Genomic DNA, 17,362 nt, shown 5'->3' on the forward strand with positions numbered 1-17,362 from the left:
CAGAGAGCTGCTGCCAAGGAGGGACAAGCTCACTCACCTCCCTGAGCAGCAGCGGCGGCAGCAGGTACAGGAGATGCACAGAGAGAAAAAAAACCCTTCATCTTTTTTTTTTTTTTTTTTTTTTTTTTGAGAAAGCTAATAATAAATAACCAGAGAAGCTGACAGCGCAGTGCAGCTACAACATGCTGGACCCCTCCATGAACACCGTAGCTCTCCCCGAGGGCGCAGCCATGGGAGCCATGCTGCGTGCCATGGGACTCGCCGGGCACTTGCACATCACACCTGCTTTCTGCCAGGTCCCTCCAGCTGCCCAAAACAACAGCCTGCGGGGGCAGAACTAACAAATCTATGTCCCTGGCAAGTCACTTCGGAGGAGCGGCCTCAGACAGCAGACTCGGCAGCAGTAGCCCCATTCAGAAAGCGCTGCCCCGCTGGCCGGGAGATGGAGAACTGGGTCTGGGCCAGCCGCTGCATCCGCCTGTTCACGAGGTCTGGCACCGACAGTGAGCGAAACTCCAGCCCGTTGCTTCTCCCGTTGGCATCCACCTCGTCGTAGCCGCCTTCTTGCTGCGCCCGCACATTGGGGTGCAGCCACTTGTAGTAGGTGACTCTGAGCGCCAGCCCCAGCAGGTAGCAGGGCAGGGCGGCGGCAACCACCGGGACAAGGTACGCGTGCTCGTCAGAGGGGGACCGGCACCAGAGCCAGGACAGGGCCAGCAGCGTGCTGTCCACCAGGATGAAGCCGTGATAGATGATGCTGCGGTACAGCGTCCTCCCCTGCGCCACGTTGAACCAGCTGAAGTAGAGGATCACGGCCACCATGGCCCGGTAGAGCTGCTCAGGGCCCGGCGACTCCATGAAGTCCGTGCCCTGCAGGCTGACCCAGAGGAACATGGCCAGCCACACGAGCGGGAAGTGGACAGCCACGCCGTAGGGCCAGAGCAGGGCAAAGAGGGCGACCGCCAGGATGCGGGGACAGATGAGGAAGAAGTTCCACAGGAAGTAGATGACGGAGGAGCCCAGGCTCAGCTCGTACTTGTCCTGCAAGAAGGAGCGCAGGGACTGGTGGTAGTCCAGTAGAGACCAGGCCACACACAGGAACGCGGTGCAGATCCCCAGTCCTGCAAACACAGTGGTGGAGATGCTGAGGGCAGATTGAGGGGGCTCAAACCTCCCCCTGCCCAGCATTGCTAAAATGAGCTTCCCACCAACTCACAAAGTGGCTGCCGCGGAGGGTCAGCACCTCCGCACCTGCGTCTCTCCCCCGGCCTTCTGCCCTCCCCAAGGAGGGGCTGGTGCCCGGCCTTGCCCGGGAGATGGGGAAGAGGCAACGGGGCCGAGCGGCTCCGCAGGGGCCGTGTCCCAGCCAGGGAAGCCCCCAGCCCGCGCGGGCAGGAGACGAGTGCTGGCTCCACCCAACCAGCACCTGACTGGGCAACCCGGTTAACTGCGGCGACGCTTGCTCCGGGACAGGCACCAAAGCACTTCCTCGGTGGCCTGCGCTCCACCCTCTGTCCACACCCACAGCAGCATCTCCCCGCTGCCCAGTGGGTTCCCGATTTCTCTCCTGACCCTCAGCCTCTCCTGGGGCACGCGGGGGAATGACCACAGAGGTCCCCCAGCTTCAGCCCTCCCACCCCAAGCCCAGCATAGCCCACTGGGGCATGCGAGCGCAGGACAGGGGTCCCCACCCTCCTCTGTGTCACGTCAGAGGACGGAGTGACGGGGAGAAGAACACCTCGAGCAAGGACAGCCGAAGCGTGTCCTGCCGGGTCCTCCTGTCCAAGCCCATTCTGACCGCAAGCCTGCACCCCCGCAGCCCCCTCCCCAGCCCCAGCCCCCTCACCCTGGGAGGGCTCCGCCTTGTTTGTCTGCAGGATAACGTAGAGGAGCAGCGTGAGCTGCGGGGTGTTCTCCAGGAAGGTCTCGAAGAGGCGCAGCATGCTGATATCGTGGGAGAGGAAGGCCATGCGGCTCTGCTCCTCCTCCTCCTCTGCCTTCGCCCAGCACACCTTCCAGCCCACCTTCAGGGCGTGGAGGCACCTGTGTGGGGACCCGGCCAGCGGTGAGGGGCTGCTGGGTGGCAACGCAGCGTGCCCCTCGGTCCTCACGCTGCCCTGGCAGGGCAGCTCGAACCGCTCCGATTTATGCTCAAACCACTCCCTCTCCCTTCCCAAGCCAAGCACCGCAGCGTCCGCACGACGCCCAGCCGCTGCGCAAAGTTCAAGCGTGAAACCGAGCATCGCCCTCGGCGGAAGCAGCCAGATTCTTTCCTTCCCCCGGGAGGGGAGGCATTGCGCAGCCACGCCGCTTCCCCAAACAGCCGGGAGAGCCACGCGGGGTTTGGGGCGTTCACCGCTCCCGCGGGCTCCGACACCCAGCCCTGCGCGGTTTTGACAGGAGGCCTCCGACAGCAACGACACCACCGGGAGACGGAGCAAAGTGGGAGGCGGGTGGGAAACTTCAGCCGGAGGGAGGCCGGTGGCTCCAACCCGGGGCTGGGCCAAATTGCTCTGCCCGGAGAGCTCCTCGGACGCCCCGGGGACGGGGGGGGACGGGCGGGACGGCCCGCCATCCCGCCCGTCCCCGGGGCGTCCGAGGGGCTCCCCGAGCGTAGGGGCTGGGGCGATACCGTACCTGAAGAGGAAGCCGAGCTGGAGGAGGTGGAGGGCGGCGAGCAGCCACGGGTGCAGGTCGGGGCGCAGGGCGGGGGGGTCGGAGCGGATCCAGAACCAGCTACAGGCCTGGGTGGCGACCGAGGCGGCGACCAGTAGCCCCAGGGCCAGCGCGGCCCGGCCGGGCCGCCCGTTCCTCGCGTACTCGGCCGCCACCCACCCGTCGGCGCACACGTCCAGCGCCGCCGCCGCCGCCCCCGCCGCCGCCAGCGCCAGCTGCAGCGGCCCGAAGCGCGGCGGGGCGGCCCGCGGCGCCATCGGCCGGACGGCGGGGACACGCCCTCCGCCCCGGGCCCCGCCCCTCCGCCCCGGGCCCCGCCCCTCCGCCCCGGGCCCCGCCCCTCCGCCCCGGGCCCCGCCCCTCCGCCCCGGGCCCCGCCCCCGCCGGCTCCCATCACGACTCACGCCGCGCTTTTTGCTCCGCCCCCCCCGCACTAAATCACAGCCCATCCGCTTTATTTACGAAAATAAAATATCGATTTATTTATTTTAAATAGAAAAGCTCCTTTCCTTTTTCTTTTCTGTAGGAAGATCAGAGAAATATCAAGATTTAAGAGAAACCGCAGCATCCAAAGATTACGAACAGGAGCGTAAAATACAACGACCAACCGCAGGAATATTTGAAACCCACACCAACAGCCCCCGTCCTGCCCCTGCCCTTCATTTTTGTTATTTGACACCGTTTCACTGTGTAACTTTTCAGAAAAATCCCAAACCAAACTGCAGCATGGGCAGAGGCGGGGGGACGGGGCCGGGAGCAGCACGACGGGGTTGAACACGCCCCTGCCCGCGGCCTTCAAAGGCCCCTTCCATCCCAAAGGATTCTGTGATTTCACATCCCACTTGGATCCGCGCAGCACTTTGCTCAGAAGCCGGGAGCAGCTCTTTAATTTTGCTTTTGAGAAGGATCTAAATAATTCCGAACGTACCAGCGCGCACCAGCACTACGTGTCCGTCACCTCTTTACCCATTCCCGCCACCCCTCCGTCCTCGCCCCCGCCCCCTGCCTGTGCCTTTCTGCCGGAACGGCGTCAGCTCGCAGTGCCCAGCTGAAGGAAGAAACCGAGGGGATAAGGGTGAAGAGGGCACAGAAAGGAAGAGCTCAGCAACGGGGGGGAAAAAAGAAATAAAAATTTAAAAAATAACGATAATAATCAAGCTTCTTACCCTGGAGCCTCAGCTTGGGCACCGACATGCGAGAGTCCTGGCCCAAACTTGCTGCAGTTCGCACACCGTCAAAGGGAGAACTGACCCCGCCGGGCTCTGCTCCGAGGCCAAAGGCAAGGCTGCTGCTCTGCGAGGCCACCAGAACAAGACCTTCCCAGAAGAGACGCGTGTGCCAACGTGGGAACCCACCTGGCAGCAGACTCCTCGGGAACACGCGGCAGCTCACAGCGCTCGCCCGTGCCAAGTTCAAGGCCCCGGGGGGCCCTGGCTTGAGCCGGTTGTGAGACTCCCGCGGCAGGCGCAGAAGGGAGCCCGGCTCCCTGGTGCAAGTAAGTCCGGCACAAAAAGACCCCGTAGCAATCACCGCCCTGTCCTGATACATGAAGCTTTTTTAGAAGATTTCAAATCAACATCATAGAGCTTTTACTAAAAACCACTGATTTTGTCTTGGTTTCCGAGTAAGTTCTCAATGCCGAAAGCATTCACGATCGCTGATTGAGCACATCGTGAACCTGTGCTCCCTTCATTTCCTCTGGCTCCGTCCTCACAGCGCTCGCTGGGGACTCAGAAGTCCTAAGAGCAAGCAGAATAATAAAAGCCAACCACTGATGACAGCGGAGGCAGAGCTGCTGGTTTTAACGCACTCCTTGTATTTCGTAAAATCAACTTCCCTGATGGCACAAACGTGATCGACGCGGCAGGCCTCCTCACACGGGGTGAGGTCGTATCTGACCGAGTTGAACTCGTAGTACTGCTGCAGGTAGTGCGGATCCTTTGATATCCTCTCCAGCACCGTTTGCATGGAGCGCGCAGAGCCGTCGGGGACTTGGAAGGCTTCCGTCAGCCTGTACTCTTCCTCCCACACTGGGAACTCTTCCCTCCATGTTGAGGCCATCAAGTTGGCATGAGTTAGGTTCAAGAAGTAAGTCACCACATCCTGCAGGGAGAGAAAAAGAGAGCGAGGACAAATCAGGGAAGGATCAGGCCTTGAGTGAAACGCTTGGCCAGGACGCGATCAGCCCCTTCTCCCGGACACACGGGGCCGCAGGCGCACGCTGACGCAGGCAGCGCAGCTCCCTGCCCGGCTGGGGCTGAGCTGCCTCCTCACAGCGGCTTTCTGCCGAGATGTGAACCTGGGGCCAGGCACCTCAGGTGGGAGCCTCCAGAACTTACCACAGGAGCATCCCATTTTGTAAGAGAAGGCTTTTCTCTGCTTGCCTTTTATCTCCAAACATCAGGAATTTTGAGCCTGGCCTGCTTCAGAATCACTCTGTTATTTACTACCAACACCGTCCACCGGCAAAGCAAGGGCTGGAGCAGTGTTACTGGCTGAAGTTATTTTCCCAACCGTGAAGAAACTAAAGATTAAAGTTTTTCACAACTTCTGTTCTCAGTCTCTTGCCCTTTTCCCCTCTGCTTCACTTGCTCCCCAGCCTTCCACCGTGCCTTTTCGCGTTCATTTCTCACGCTATAAACATGTAAACAGAGCTTTATCCATTGCAAAGAAAGGCACCAACACCCCATCCTCCACCTCTCTGCAAATAAGAGACAGAGGAAACGGAAGCTGCCCCTACAATTCACCTAAATTCAGATCCATTACAAACGAATCCATTCAGCAAGAAGGGGGACCCAAATAATTTTCTAGATGGCTAGAAGTTTTTGAAGGGGGTTTGACAAGTCTGTCAGTCCCCAAAGAGAAGTTCTGCAATCCACGTGGCCGGGGCAGTAAAGCAAGCGTCAAAGGAGACCAGCTGAAGACATGACAAACACGACAAAGCCTGTCCTGCACTGCCCTGGGGAACCCAGCCCCGCAGAAGGCCCGGGCCTTCGACTGCGCTCCCCTGGCCTTTACTCACTGACGCTCTTACTAAATCTCTGCGCTAACCGTGAGGCTGAAATGTCCGGGTTGAGGTCCCCTCTGACACAGCCACTTGGCTCCTGTAGTCCCGCCTGTTACAATCACATGGAGGAATTACAGCACCCTTCTAAAACTGCAGTGGGCGGCACACGGGGATCCCCTACCAACACTTGAAGGGTGTTCGGATCATAGTCGATCACCCGAATCCCAGGGTTGTTGGCTCCGTTGTTCACTCCAGGTAACGTTGTTTTCCAGGGAGTCACTCCAGGGGCCAGGAACATGACGTTGATTGGAGAACCTTAACAGAAAGGCAAAACAGCCCGTGAATGGGAGACCCTGCCTTGGGTCACACCCTGTCCATGCTGCAGCGAGCACCCCAGGAACGGAGCACACTGCAAACTGCAGCTTCGTCACCAGCCCCAGTTACAACAGCGCGGGCATAAAGACCAGCGCATTGAACGGCATCAGGGATCGAACACGGGTCTGCTGCAGCTGAGAAGAGGCTTTCCACTGCTGGCGAAGACTCTTGCAGTGAGGGTGCACAAGAGAACCACGCTCAGCAAAGGAGACCCAGAGCACCCACAGATTCGTAACTGCTCCCTTAACGTCTCAGCTGGCATCCAAAACGCGTCAGCAGGGAGCAGGCAAGAAGTCGCAAGGCATTGAAGGGAAACAACAAAATCTGAGGGTAAACAGGAAGGAGGGCTGGAGCTACAGGCTGGGGGCGGAGATCAGGACCACTGCTGTCTCTTGTTGGCCAAAGCACTTCACAAGCCTTTTCTGGCTTCTCAGCTGCGTTCAGCTAACAGCCACTGAAAACTCTCATCGACAGTGATTTTCTGGGGCTTGGCAGAGCTATCGCGCAAGTGCTTGGGTGGCCAGAATACCTGTATCACTGTAAAACATCCGAAAGCTGTCCATGTGCTGGTGCCCAAAAAACTGGGCAGCAATCACTCTGTGGTGCTTCTGTACAATTTTCAAGTATCGTTCATTAAAGCCACTCCGGAACCAGGGCTTGCCTCGTTTCTTCTCAAAGAAGCCAGGAGGGACGTGCCCCACAATGTAGACCTACAAAAGCAAAGAGTCGCACTGAATACAAAGGCCACACTTCCCACAGAGCGCTGGCTTGCTGTGACTGCACAGAGGGGAGAGCAGGAGCGAGAAGAGCTTCCAGGCTGCGAGAAACCCTCTGCAAAGTTTGTTTATTCATTTATTTCAATACCATTTCATTTGCTCTAGAGGCATTGGTCAGCGTTTCTTCCAGCCACTGGAACTGCCCTGCAGGATCTTCCTCACCAGCTGTCTCGTTATTCTGGTCATAGTACAGATTGGTATTGAGGACAACCATTCGCCCCCTTGTCCCTGGGCTGGGCAGCTTCTCACTGTAGAACGCTCCTGAAAAATGCAACCGGCAGGGAAAGAGCTGGAGGTCTGCTCACACTGGCTGCCGTGACCCCAGATCCCTTTGTTTCCACCCCTCTCAGCTCTCCCTGGCAACAGCCACAGCAGGGTCGCTGTCCGGACAAGGTGCCAGCCGTGCTCTGACCGCTCCAGGATGGGGATTTGGAGCGACCCTTCCCCCTCTGTACCTCTTGTCATGCTTATGCCTCCCCAGGCGAAGGGAGACCCTGCATGGGGACAGCATGCAGCAGCAGCAGCTGGGCAGCCCGAGAGCGCCACAGTGCTGGCCTGCGCCAGCAGCTTGCTTAAAAGATCTTTTTTCTTCCACTGAAGCTCACCGCTCTGCACTCTCTGTAGGGTCACTTTCCAGTAACTCAAGGAAAGCAGGAGAGACTAAAGCATAAAGAAATTTCTTTTCTCATGTGCAGGAGAACTGTGTCAGAAATCAGCATTAAATTGGACCCTTCCTCTGCAAATACTCTTGTCCTGGTTTCAGCTGGGATAGAGTTAATTTTCTTCTTAGTAGCTGGTACAGTGCTGTGTTTTGGATTTAGGATGAGAATAATGTTGATAACACACTGATGTTTTAGTTGTTGCTAAGTAGCGCTTACACCAGTCAAGGACATTCCAGCTTCCCGTGCTCTGCCTGGTGCGTGAGAAGCTGGGAGGGGGCACAGCCAGGGGGGCTGACCCAGACTGGCCCAAGGGCTATTCCATACCGTATGGCGTCATGGCCAGTACAGAAACTGGGGCAAGTTGGCCGGGGGGCAGCAATCACTGCTCGGGAACGGGCTGGGCATCAGTCAGCGGGTGGTGAGCAATTATGTCGTGTATGACTTGCTTTGTATATTATTATTGTATTATATTATTACTACTACTACTACCATTCTATTTCATTTTACTTCAATTATTAAACTGTTCTTATCTCAACCCACGAGTTTTCGGACTTTCACCCTTCCAGTTCTCTCCCTCATCCCACTGGGGTGGGGGGAGTGAGTGAGCGGCTGGGTGGGGCTTAGTCTCCAGCTGGGGTTAAACCACAACAACTCTACAAATACTGTTGCTCTGAGCATAGAAGCAGGGAAGACTATCTGTGGTGTTCTCCTAAGCACCCCCATCTCCCCAGAGCGCTGTCAGCATGAGTGAGAGGTGCCATACCTGCTCTAAAAAGAGCAACAGAAGCATCATTCAGCCAGGGACGCCACAGTTCAGCTGTTCGGTTGTAGATCCTGTGCTCCTTCCCTGGAAGCTGACTCTTGGGGTGGAAGTCATGATTGCCCATTGCCGCGTAGACTTTAGTATCTAGAGACAGAGAAAAGAAGGCAAAGAGGAACCCATGCTTGCTTCAGAGTTCCTCAGCACCAAAGCTCCCCGAGGCACTCACAGACTTGGAAAGAACAGCATGGCTTGAGAGCTTTGCAGAAGCGAATCATCCACACCACAGCCGTACAGGGAGGGGGGGGTACAACACTGCAAAGACCACCCCCCCTCAGGACAAGCCACCCCAGAGCCACCGCTGCTTTACAGATGAATCAGTGAGCTGCTATTTCCTCACACTTAAGTGGGAGAAGGCTTGCAGCCTTTTCTGTCTTAATGACTAACTACAGAAACATTTGTTTATTTCCCTCTCTTCTGAGTGAGTTAGCCTGAAACAATGAGTGTGCATCAGGCGCCTCAATTCAGACGAAGAGGACAAAAAAGTCCCAACGACCACAGCCCTTCTGTGCTTTTCCGCTTCCCAATTCTGTCATCCCTCCACCCTGGTGAGCTCTTCCCCTGAGACTCTGTGCCCCTCTCCCCTTCTCATCCCCTCAAATCATACCTGGAAATGTCTCCTTTATCAGAGAAGTCACATTCGCTATTATGTGCAGAACCTTTTCTTCTCCAAGCTTCTCATTGGGGACGTGCGGAGTATCATCTCTAGAAACATAAAAGCAGCAGTCACTGTCTGTGACTAACAGCATACGCTTAAAGTGATAAGCAAAGCAGAGAAACTTGCTTCTCTCTCTTCCCCCCCCCCCCCCCCCCAGACAACAGAGTCAAAGCTTTTGGGGCAGGAATCAGCGCTATGTTGACTCGCCAAGGCACTGAAGGAGTTCCAAGGAATTGCTCAAAGCGAAAACCGGCTCCACTTTATTTTACCTTGAAAAACCTGTACAAACCCATATGAAGCGGAGGCTCACTCTGGCTCAGTGCCTTTAATATGGCACTAAAGCTGTCTGGAAATATTGCAAGGAACAGAATTTTGCAATCTCAGGTCAACGTCTGATCGGCACAGCTGTTTGCCCGGCTGTTTGAACAGCAGGATAACAACTCTCATTAAAATGAAACAAAGGAACGCCTCCAGTAAGGCAGTGATCGTTGAGGCCTGCCTCCCAAAATGCAGCAGACAAACAATTCAGTGTTTTCACTAATATGCTTCTGGCATTTCTAGATGACGCTGGGCTGTCAACAAGCCCATTGGAGAAGATCAAAATTCATAATTATGTCAAAGAACTGCGAGAAATAACCTGAAGGAAAAAGAAAAATCAACATAAAGTCATAAGGACCAATAACTACTTTTAAGTAGGAACAGTCATCCACAGAGACAGAAACCGAAAACATGGGGTCAGGCAACAGCACTGCAAACCAGGACTGGAGGTTACAGCAGATTACAGGTTGATGCTGCACTGTTAGAAGAAAGGCAAACATTACAAGAGGACACATGTACTTAAAATAATCCTGCAAAATAAAGCTCTCTCTGTCTGCAAGTGCTATTGAGGCCTCCTGTGGAATAGGGTACCCACTTCTGGAGACCACACTAGGAGAAAACATGCTCCATTTGGGGAGGTTCTCCACACTTCTATAACAAAACAGCCCCTTTTTGAGACAAGCCTCCCAGGTGCCTCTTTACAGTTTGAAGAAATGCCACAAGTCTGTTTTGCAATGCTCTCTTCCCATTGCCTCTAGCAGGCAGGAGCCGGTGCACCAACAGAAAGCGCATGTCCCATTCCCCCGAGCGTTTCAGGTACTCGGAGTTTGTGTGAAGTCAGACAGGGCTGGCCACAATTAAAATGAAAAGGAAGGATAGTGAATCGTTATCCTTTCCTTACCTTACCGTTCCTCACTGTGGGGCTCGTCCGGAGCCTCTCGCTGGCACCGAGGCCTCATGGCGGTTATGCTCTCCCCCAAAGACTCCGTTTCGCCTTGTAAGGCGCATCCTTACCTCACCTCTCCAAAACGGCTACCACCTAAAGAGCCCCGGGTCTCCCAAAAGCTCCCTCCACCCCGGCCGCCCCTTCTCCCACCAAACCCTGGCGACCCTCAGAGCAGGCAGGGTCGCCCACAGCCCCAGAGCGGCCGTAACCCAGGAGCCGCGCTGCCGATCCCTGGGAGAGCGGGTGTTTCTCCTCGGGGAGAAGCCGCTCTCTAAGGAGGCAGACGCCGTCCCTCAGCCCCCAGGGCTGCGGCGGGGGGACGGGGAAGGTGGGCTGAGGGGACCCCGTCAGTGTCGGGGGTCAGAGCCGCTCCGCCCGCCGCTGCTGGGGGGCGGCCGGGCAGCGGATCCCCTCCCGGCGGGGCCCCGGCGCGTCCTCACCCGGTCCAGAGGACGAAGTCCGGCTGCGGCAGGCGGATCCTCATGGCGCGGGCTGCGGAGGCCAGCAGGCGCCAGGGCGAGTCGCAGAGGTAACTACCCCAGGGCCCGGCGGCGGGCACGGCCCGGGAGCCGCCCGAGGGGCAGACCTGCCCGGCAGCCGCCGCCGCGTTGTAGTCGGGGTCCCAGTGGAGGTCGGTGATGTGCCAGAAGTGGCCTGGCGCTGCCGGGAGAGGCCGAGGCTCAGCGGGGGGGGGGACGCCGAGCTGCCGCCGGGCACCGCTCGGGACCCCCCACCCGCCCGGGGAGCGGGGCGCGCTGCCTCCCTCCGCTTACCTGACAGGGCTGCGGCCAGCGGGCAGAGCAGGAGGAGCGCAGCGGGCTGCATGTCGGCCAGCGGCTGCCGTGCCGTGCCGTGCCGTGCCGTGCCGTGCTCTGCTCCGCTCCGACCTGCCCTGCCCGGCCCGGCCCGGCCCGGCCCGGCCCGGCTCGGCTCGGCTCGGCTCGGCTCGGCTCCGCCCTGCCCGGCCCGGCCCGGCCCTGCCCGGCCCCGCCCGCCCCGCCTCCCTCACCTCAGCGCCGCCGGGCAGCGCCCGTACTCAAAATGGCGGCCTCTGCTTCCCCGCGGCCTCCCCCTATTGGAAGGAGCCGGAAGACGGAGGGTGGCGATTGGCTGCCGGCCGGCGAAGCGGCGCCCACGGATTGGGCAGGAGCCGGCGGCGCGAGGAGGGGCGGTGCGCGCGGGCCGGCTGGCGCCCGACGTTCGGCCGCCGCCATGTGGAGCGGGCACGGTGCGGGCGGGGGCGGCCGGGCCGGGCCGGGGTGGGCTCGGCTCGGCTCGGCTCGGCCGGGGTCGGCGCCGGCGCCTGGGGGCGGCGAGGGGTGCCCGGGGCCGCCGGAGACGGGGGGCGGGGGCTGAGGCCGCCGCCGCGTCCCGTGATGGCGGCGGGGAGAAGGGGCGCGTCACCGCCTCACGGGCTCTCCCTCTCCCCCCTCAGGTACCTTCGACGGCGGGTACGGCACCGTGGGCACCTCGGGGCCCGCCGGCGGCTACACGCAGTCCCCGGGCGGCTTCGGCTCCCCCGCCGGCACCCAGGCGGAGAGGAAGCAGGTAGGCCGGGAGCGGGACCTCGGCCGGTCCCGGGGCGCTGGGCCGCGGCGGCCGGAGGAGCGGGGAGAGGGGCGGCCGCTCCCCGGCGGCGCTGATGGCCCCGCCGCCCCTTGCAGAGAATCCGCTCCCAGAACATTGTGCCCTGCACCGTGTCGCAGCTGCTGGCAGCCGAGCAGGTCGACGAGACCTTCCGGATCCGCGACGTGGAAATCTCCCAGGTGGGCGCCGGGGGAAGGCGGCGAGCGGGGAGGCTGCGGGTAAAGCAGGCTGCTTTCCCGGCGCCTTCCCGGATAAGCTCTTCCCCCTTCCACCGCAGGTCACCATCATGGGGATAATTCGGCACGCTGAGAAGGCACCGACAAACATTCTCTACAAAGTGGACGACATGACAGCAGCCCCGATGGATGTCAGGCAGTGGGTTGATACGGATGTAAGCACCATGTTCCTTATGAACACGCTTCTTTAAAAGCTCTGGGAGCGGTGAAGAGAGAAAACCTATCAAAAAGATGTGGCTGTTCTGTGTTTTAGGAATGAAAGTCAAGGGAGATGCTGCTGTAGCAGAGATCACTGGTGCTGTACGTGGCTCTTCTCCTGTTTTGTAATTGATACATGGTTCTACGTTGAATCCCTTTGACTAATATTTCAGAGTTTAGCTGCTGAAGCTCAACCGTTACTTCACAGCTGAACTGAGAGGTGCACGCTCAGTACCTTTGTGTAGAAATACAAGGAGAGGGAACGAGCAGAGATTTTTCTGTGTGGCTCAGTGATTGAGGCGAAGACGTGTACTGATGGATATTGTCTTGGTTTCTGATGCATGCTTCCTGAAGTGCTGATAATTTTCACTGCTGGTATAGCAGGCCATTAAAGCTAGCCCATGTTATTGTAACGAATACTTGAAGGCAAACACCTGAGATCAGTTGAACAACTTTGGGAGAGAATTAGGCAGACATTCAGTTGGCTTAACTGCAAGTTTATCGTAACTTCAAAAAAGGTTCTGGACTGCTTCCATGTCCTTAGCCAAGTTACATAGTTGAACCCCTGCTTTTTTACTGTTTGAGGATTCTTTCCTCTTGTTGCTCCGTGAAGACCTCTTGGAAGTGGGCAGAGAGAGCAGAACAGACAGCTGGCTTTGACTGCTGTCAAGTGTACTGTGTGTTCAAACGAGCAAATATTTTTTTCTGCTGTTTTCCATTTATGGTTATGCTTACCCAACTGCTCTTACTGGACATAGGAATGCATGCTGTTTGTGTTTGCTCGAGATAAGCTTCCTTTCCTAAGTCATTTATTGTGATAATTGAGAAATGGAAATGTGAGTCAGCAAAACCTTCCTTTCTCCTTTTCCTCTCTGTTAGGAGGCAGGTGGCGAGAATGCTGTGGTACCTCCAGGAACTTACGTAAAAGTAGCTGGGCATCTTCGTTCTTTCCAGGTAAGATGATGTTACCCGTGGCTGACTCCTCGAGTCACGAGGCTAGAGCAGTGGCCTGAAGGACCGGTGATCTGGCACAGCGTTAGTGGTCTCCCTTTACAATATCCACTTAATCGTGGGCTTTGCTCATCCTTTCCTGTGGACAAATCCTTCAGTGTTTTTGCCAGGGTTGTATTTAATAACACTTTAGTTGTTCCTAAGTGCAAAGGACAGAGGACCCATTTAAAATGCCATTCTTAGTCAGTGCGTTGTTTTCAGCAGAACAGAGTACTGGACGCCAGGTTCTTGGGTGTTTGTACCTTAGAGCTTAGACCAGGTTCTCGTTAATGGGGATGCTTCTTGTGGCATATTACGTGATGTGGTTGCCTCAGAACTAAATATTATAACTAAATATATGAATAAATATTCAAATAATTGTACATGCATTAAAGCAAAGTGCTATTAATTACCAGACAATTAGAAAGAGAAGTTATCCTGTCTGCATTGTCTTGCAAAATCAAGTATGAAAACATAAGTCAGAAAATTTTGGACTAGTTACGTGCAGACAAACCCCACCCGCCACTGTCCCTGTGAGAATGGAGAAGAATGGTTGGATTGGCTGTTAAGCATGTTGCTGTTCTGTGATGTTGATTTTTTTTTCTTTTGCCCTTTTTTTCTCTGAAAGAATAAAAAAAGCTTGGTGGCATTTAAGATCATGCCTCTGGAAAATATGAATGAGTTCACCACGCACATACTAGAGATTGTCAATGCGCATATGATCCTCAGAAAAAATCTTATGGTACGTACATACTTGAAGATCCTGATTCCGTCCTGGCCCTTGCTGGGTTACTGGTTATCTCCCAAAGAGAGGGACCTCTTGGTTCACTGGGGAAATTGTATACCAGTTTTGGGGCTGCAAAGCTTGAAGTTGTTGGAGGACTACAGTCAAGGTGTAACAGGAGTCCTGGCTTCCTTGGAGGGAGGTTGTGTTGCAGTCCATTTCCAGCGGTTTCTTTTGGGACTCTGTTTTTAATTACTGTCTCTCTGAAATAACACTGGGTCTTTAATGCCGTGGGCTTGCGGCAGCCTGCGTAACCACAGCAATTTTACTCTCGTAATTTCAGTCAGCATCAAGAGCGCCTCAGTCGTTTTCCACTGCTGGGATAGGTGACGTGGGGGGCTACGGAGGAGGGGGCAGCCTGCCAGTGAACGGACTCACAGCGCATCAGAGTCAGGTAGGTGCAAGCAGCTCCTTCAGGAACACAGCAGTCGCAGCGGAGGCTGCTGTGGCGTGATGTAGGACAAAGAGATGAAAGCTCCATTGCTCTTTGAAGGCAGATAGTTCTTCCTTGACCATCTCTCCACTGATGACAGAGAAACCTAGCTGGGTGCTAATGGTGGCTCTTGATTTTGCAGGTGCTGAACTTGATTAAAAACTGCCCTGTCCCAGAAGGTATGAGTCTTCAAGAGTTGAAACATCAGCTCCAAAATATGAGCATGTCAACAATCAAGTAAGTGTGTAGAAACGATGGATGTTCTGGAAATCCAGGTGGTCTTTCCTGGAGTCTGATCAAAGGAGGCAGAGAGGACAATAGCTGCAAGCCCAGATCCTTACTCGTTCAACAGCACTAGTAATTGCAGATGTCCCCAGCAGGACGCAGTAGCGAGCCAGAGCTTTTGAAGTCTTCAACAGCTGAGAATGAGGCATTGTCAGTTGAAGGGGTGATAAAATGCTTCACTCCCTATTTTCAGAACAAGCTGTGTAACAGTTCAGTAGCAAAGTAACAGGCGCCTGGGGGCACCGCAGGGCCTCAGCAGTATTTCTCCTGTTCAAGGGCTACCTTGCTCTCTGCACACCCACCAAAACTTGGGAATAGACTGTTTCTGTTCTCTTTTCCTTTGCTGTCTCTTGTAACTTCTCCCTGAGACTTAAAAAAAACAGTGAAGCCTAAAGACGGTAATTAACATCCATTATCTCTCTGTATTCTGTCCCCTTTGAGGGGCAGGTACTGCTTTTACCTGGGAAGTATGGAGAGTGGTGGCCTCCCCCTCTGCGGCAGGCAGAGCCCAAGAGCTGCTGGGGGAGCAGTGCCGTAGCTTTGGAGAAGCTCTGTGCCTGCTGGCTGGTGGAGCAGCACTTGAACTGCTCAGAGGATAGGGCCACCGGGAGCTTCCATTGGCGGATGCCAGAGGGAGCAGTAGGGATGGGGTCTGTAAATGGGAAATCCCCGAGAGAAAGGTGTTGACATGAGTGAGTTAGCAGTTACTTTTTTTTTCCTTCAAAGGCAAGCCGTTGAATTCCTTAGCAGCGAGGGACACATCTACTCCACCGTGGATGATGATCACTATAAGTCGACGGATGCTGAGTGAAGTTTACTTCCAGCTGGATTTAGTTCTAAGCAAATGCTTGTCCATGTATCAAGTTATCCTGCCGAGCTTTATGACATGGAAGGTGATCTTTGCTCTTTCTAGCCTGTGAAAGTCCCAGTTACACTGTGAGTGCCTCCTTGGAATTCAAGGGCAAGCAGAACGAGTAGGATTCTGTTAACTGGACTCGATTTTATGCTGTGACCATGTGACGAAAAGCATAAACAGACATGGGAAAACTGAACTTCTCAAAGCTTCAGAACCTTCAGTTTGGTTTGTCTCCATAGAGGATGCCTGTGTTAGGAAGAATAACCTCTTTCTACTCTTGTCCTGGGCAGATCATCTTTTCTTTCTAGAGCTGTTTCTCCTAACTCAGCTTTCATTCCATTTCATTCACAAAGTGGATAGCCAAGAGTAATATTCCACTAATGTACAGTAATCATGAATAGATTTTTAATTGGTTTAGTTTGTGCATTTAAATCTATATTTGTACTACAAGGTGATCTTGTTACTAGAGCTTTTGAATGTTTCCAATAAAATTTTAACTTGGGTAGTCTTCCACGCGTGTGTGGCTTTAGAGGCTTTTCTTCTTCCCTAAAGAAGACGACCACCTGCGCCGACAAAACCTAGCCGTGTGCGTAAAAGCACAGCCCATGCCCTCGGAGTTTCTTTAACTGTAACTTTTTTCCTTAGCTTTTGAAGGAAATTGCTTTAAAGGGTCAAACTGAGTGAATGTCTGGACACTAAGAAATTAAATAATTGTACTGCCGAAGAAAGCTACGTGTTGTATCAGTGTTCCAAATGCAGCCAGGATCATTTCTGCCACCAGAAGTACTTCAGCTGAAGCTCAAATGAATTACAGCGTGTGGTACAAGTTTTTCTTCTTTCAACTATTTTTAAAGCACAACCAAAAAACCCACTAAGGTCAGAAAAGCAGGGCTGATCCTGGTGATGCGTCGGGGTGGAGATATCAGATTTGCATCTCCTGTTTCTCTGCGCTGCCCTGCTGTGGGCAGCTGCTCAGCATATTTCTGTCCTCTTAGTCATTGTATGCTTCCTCTTATGTCAAATGCAAAGCTGAAAACGACCTTCTGAGAATTGGTTTGCGCTTGTTAATGGCAGCATTTCAGGAATTGGTAAATATTCAGGAGCATTTTTCACCACGGCCCGTAAGGCGTGTAGCTGTTCTCACAAGAGGATCCATGGCTTTTGCGGTGAACGCCTTGCTGAAAAGCAGGACCTGGGATCTTTCAAGCTGAACGCCGAGATGCCAAATCGCGCTTGCTGCCTTGCCAGAGGGGAGCCTGCTTTGCCGCGCTGCGCTGACCTGTCCTTTGGCTGCTGCCTGCCGAGTTCCCAGGGGCCTGCTGGAAAAGCAGCGCGCAGCCAGGGCTGATGCCGGTGGGCCCACGGGCTGGTCGACTCCGGCTTCCACGGGAGCTGTGAGGCGTGGGGTTTGTGTTAGCCAGGACTGGTGAAGTGACCTGGCTTTGAAGAAGGAGTTCTTCGCTGTGCACACATCGGCGGGGCTGGCTGCCGGACACTGGGCGTCTGCTGCTGGGGGCAACGCTGGGGCGAAACCCCCTGCCCTGCTTGGGCTCAGAGAGCGGCGTGGCCGTAGCCCATGGCGCTAAATCGTGCTATAGATGTGTGACAGGTGAACTTGCAGGCTGTGGAGTCTAGCAGATCTAGGAGCCAAAAGTACTGCCGTTTCCCTTTTGCAGGAGCTGTGCAGGTTAGGAAGAAAATCCCTGATGATCTTTGGAAGTGAAGATGAACGGAATTGCTTGCAGTAAAGAGAGT

General features: G+C 55.4%; 3 protein-coding genes across 3 annotated transcripts; 1 reads left to right on the plus strand and 2 right to left on the minus strand.

The window, feature by feature from the left end:
• Positions 1-152: 152 nt before the first annotated feature.
• Positions 153-2,933, minus strand: XKR8 (XK related 8; the record flags this gene model as incomplete). The annotated part of the gene is made up of 3 exons (XM_082329903.1): positions 153-1,121; positions 1,847-2,043; positions 2,638-2,933. The coding sequence occupies 3 exons, from the start codon at positions 2,931-2,933 to the stop codon at positions 382-384; spliced, it is 1,233 nt and encodes a 410-aa protein (XP_082186029.1). The 3' UTR covers positions 153-381.
• A 1,156-nt stretch (positions 2,934-4,089) lies between these two features.
• On the minus strand, positions 4,090-11,152 carry SMPDL3B (sphingomyelin phosphodiesterase acid like 3B). Its single transcript, XM_082329874.1, has 8 exons — positions 11,012-11,152; positions 10,679-10,898; positions 8,924-9,021; positions 8,260-8,403; positions 6,923-7,095; positions 6,588-6,768; positions 5,865-5,998; positions 4,090-4,779 (listed from the first exon to the last, which is right to left on the minus strand). Exons 1-8 carry the CDS (start codon positions 11,061-11,063, stop codon positions 4,387-4,389), a joined length of 1,395 nt encoding a protein of 464 aa, XP_082186000.1. The 5' UTR covers positions 11,064-11,152; the 3' UTR covers positions 4,090-4,386.
• Positions 11,153-11,401: 249 nt separating this feature from the next.
• Positions 11,402-16,120, plus strand: RPA2 (replication protein A2). The gene is made up of 9 exons (XM_082329422.1): positions 11,402-11,466; positions 11,674-11,786; positions 11,903-12,004; positions 12,103-12,216; positions 13,139-13,213; positions 13,878-13,991; positions 14,317-14,427; positions 14,609-14,703; positions 15,478-16,120. The coding sequence occupies exons 1-9, from the start codon at positions 11,451-11,453 to the stop codon at positions 15,560-15,562; spliced, it is 825 nt and encodes a 274-aa protein (XP_082185548.1). The 5' UTR covers positions 11,402-11,450; the 3' UTR covers positions 15,563-16,120.
• The last annotated feature ends 1,242 nt before the right edge of the window (positions 16,121-17,362 follow it).

This window comes from Platalea leucorodia (assembly GCF_965183815.1).
Source record: "Platalea leucorodia genome assembly, chromosome: 18".
In the NCBI taxonomy this organism is placed as follows: Eukaryota; Metazoa; Chordata; class Aves; order Pelecaniformes; family Threskiornithidae; genus Platalea; species Platalea leucorodia.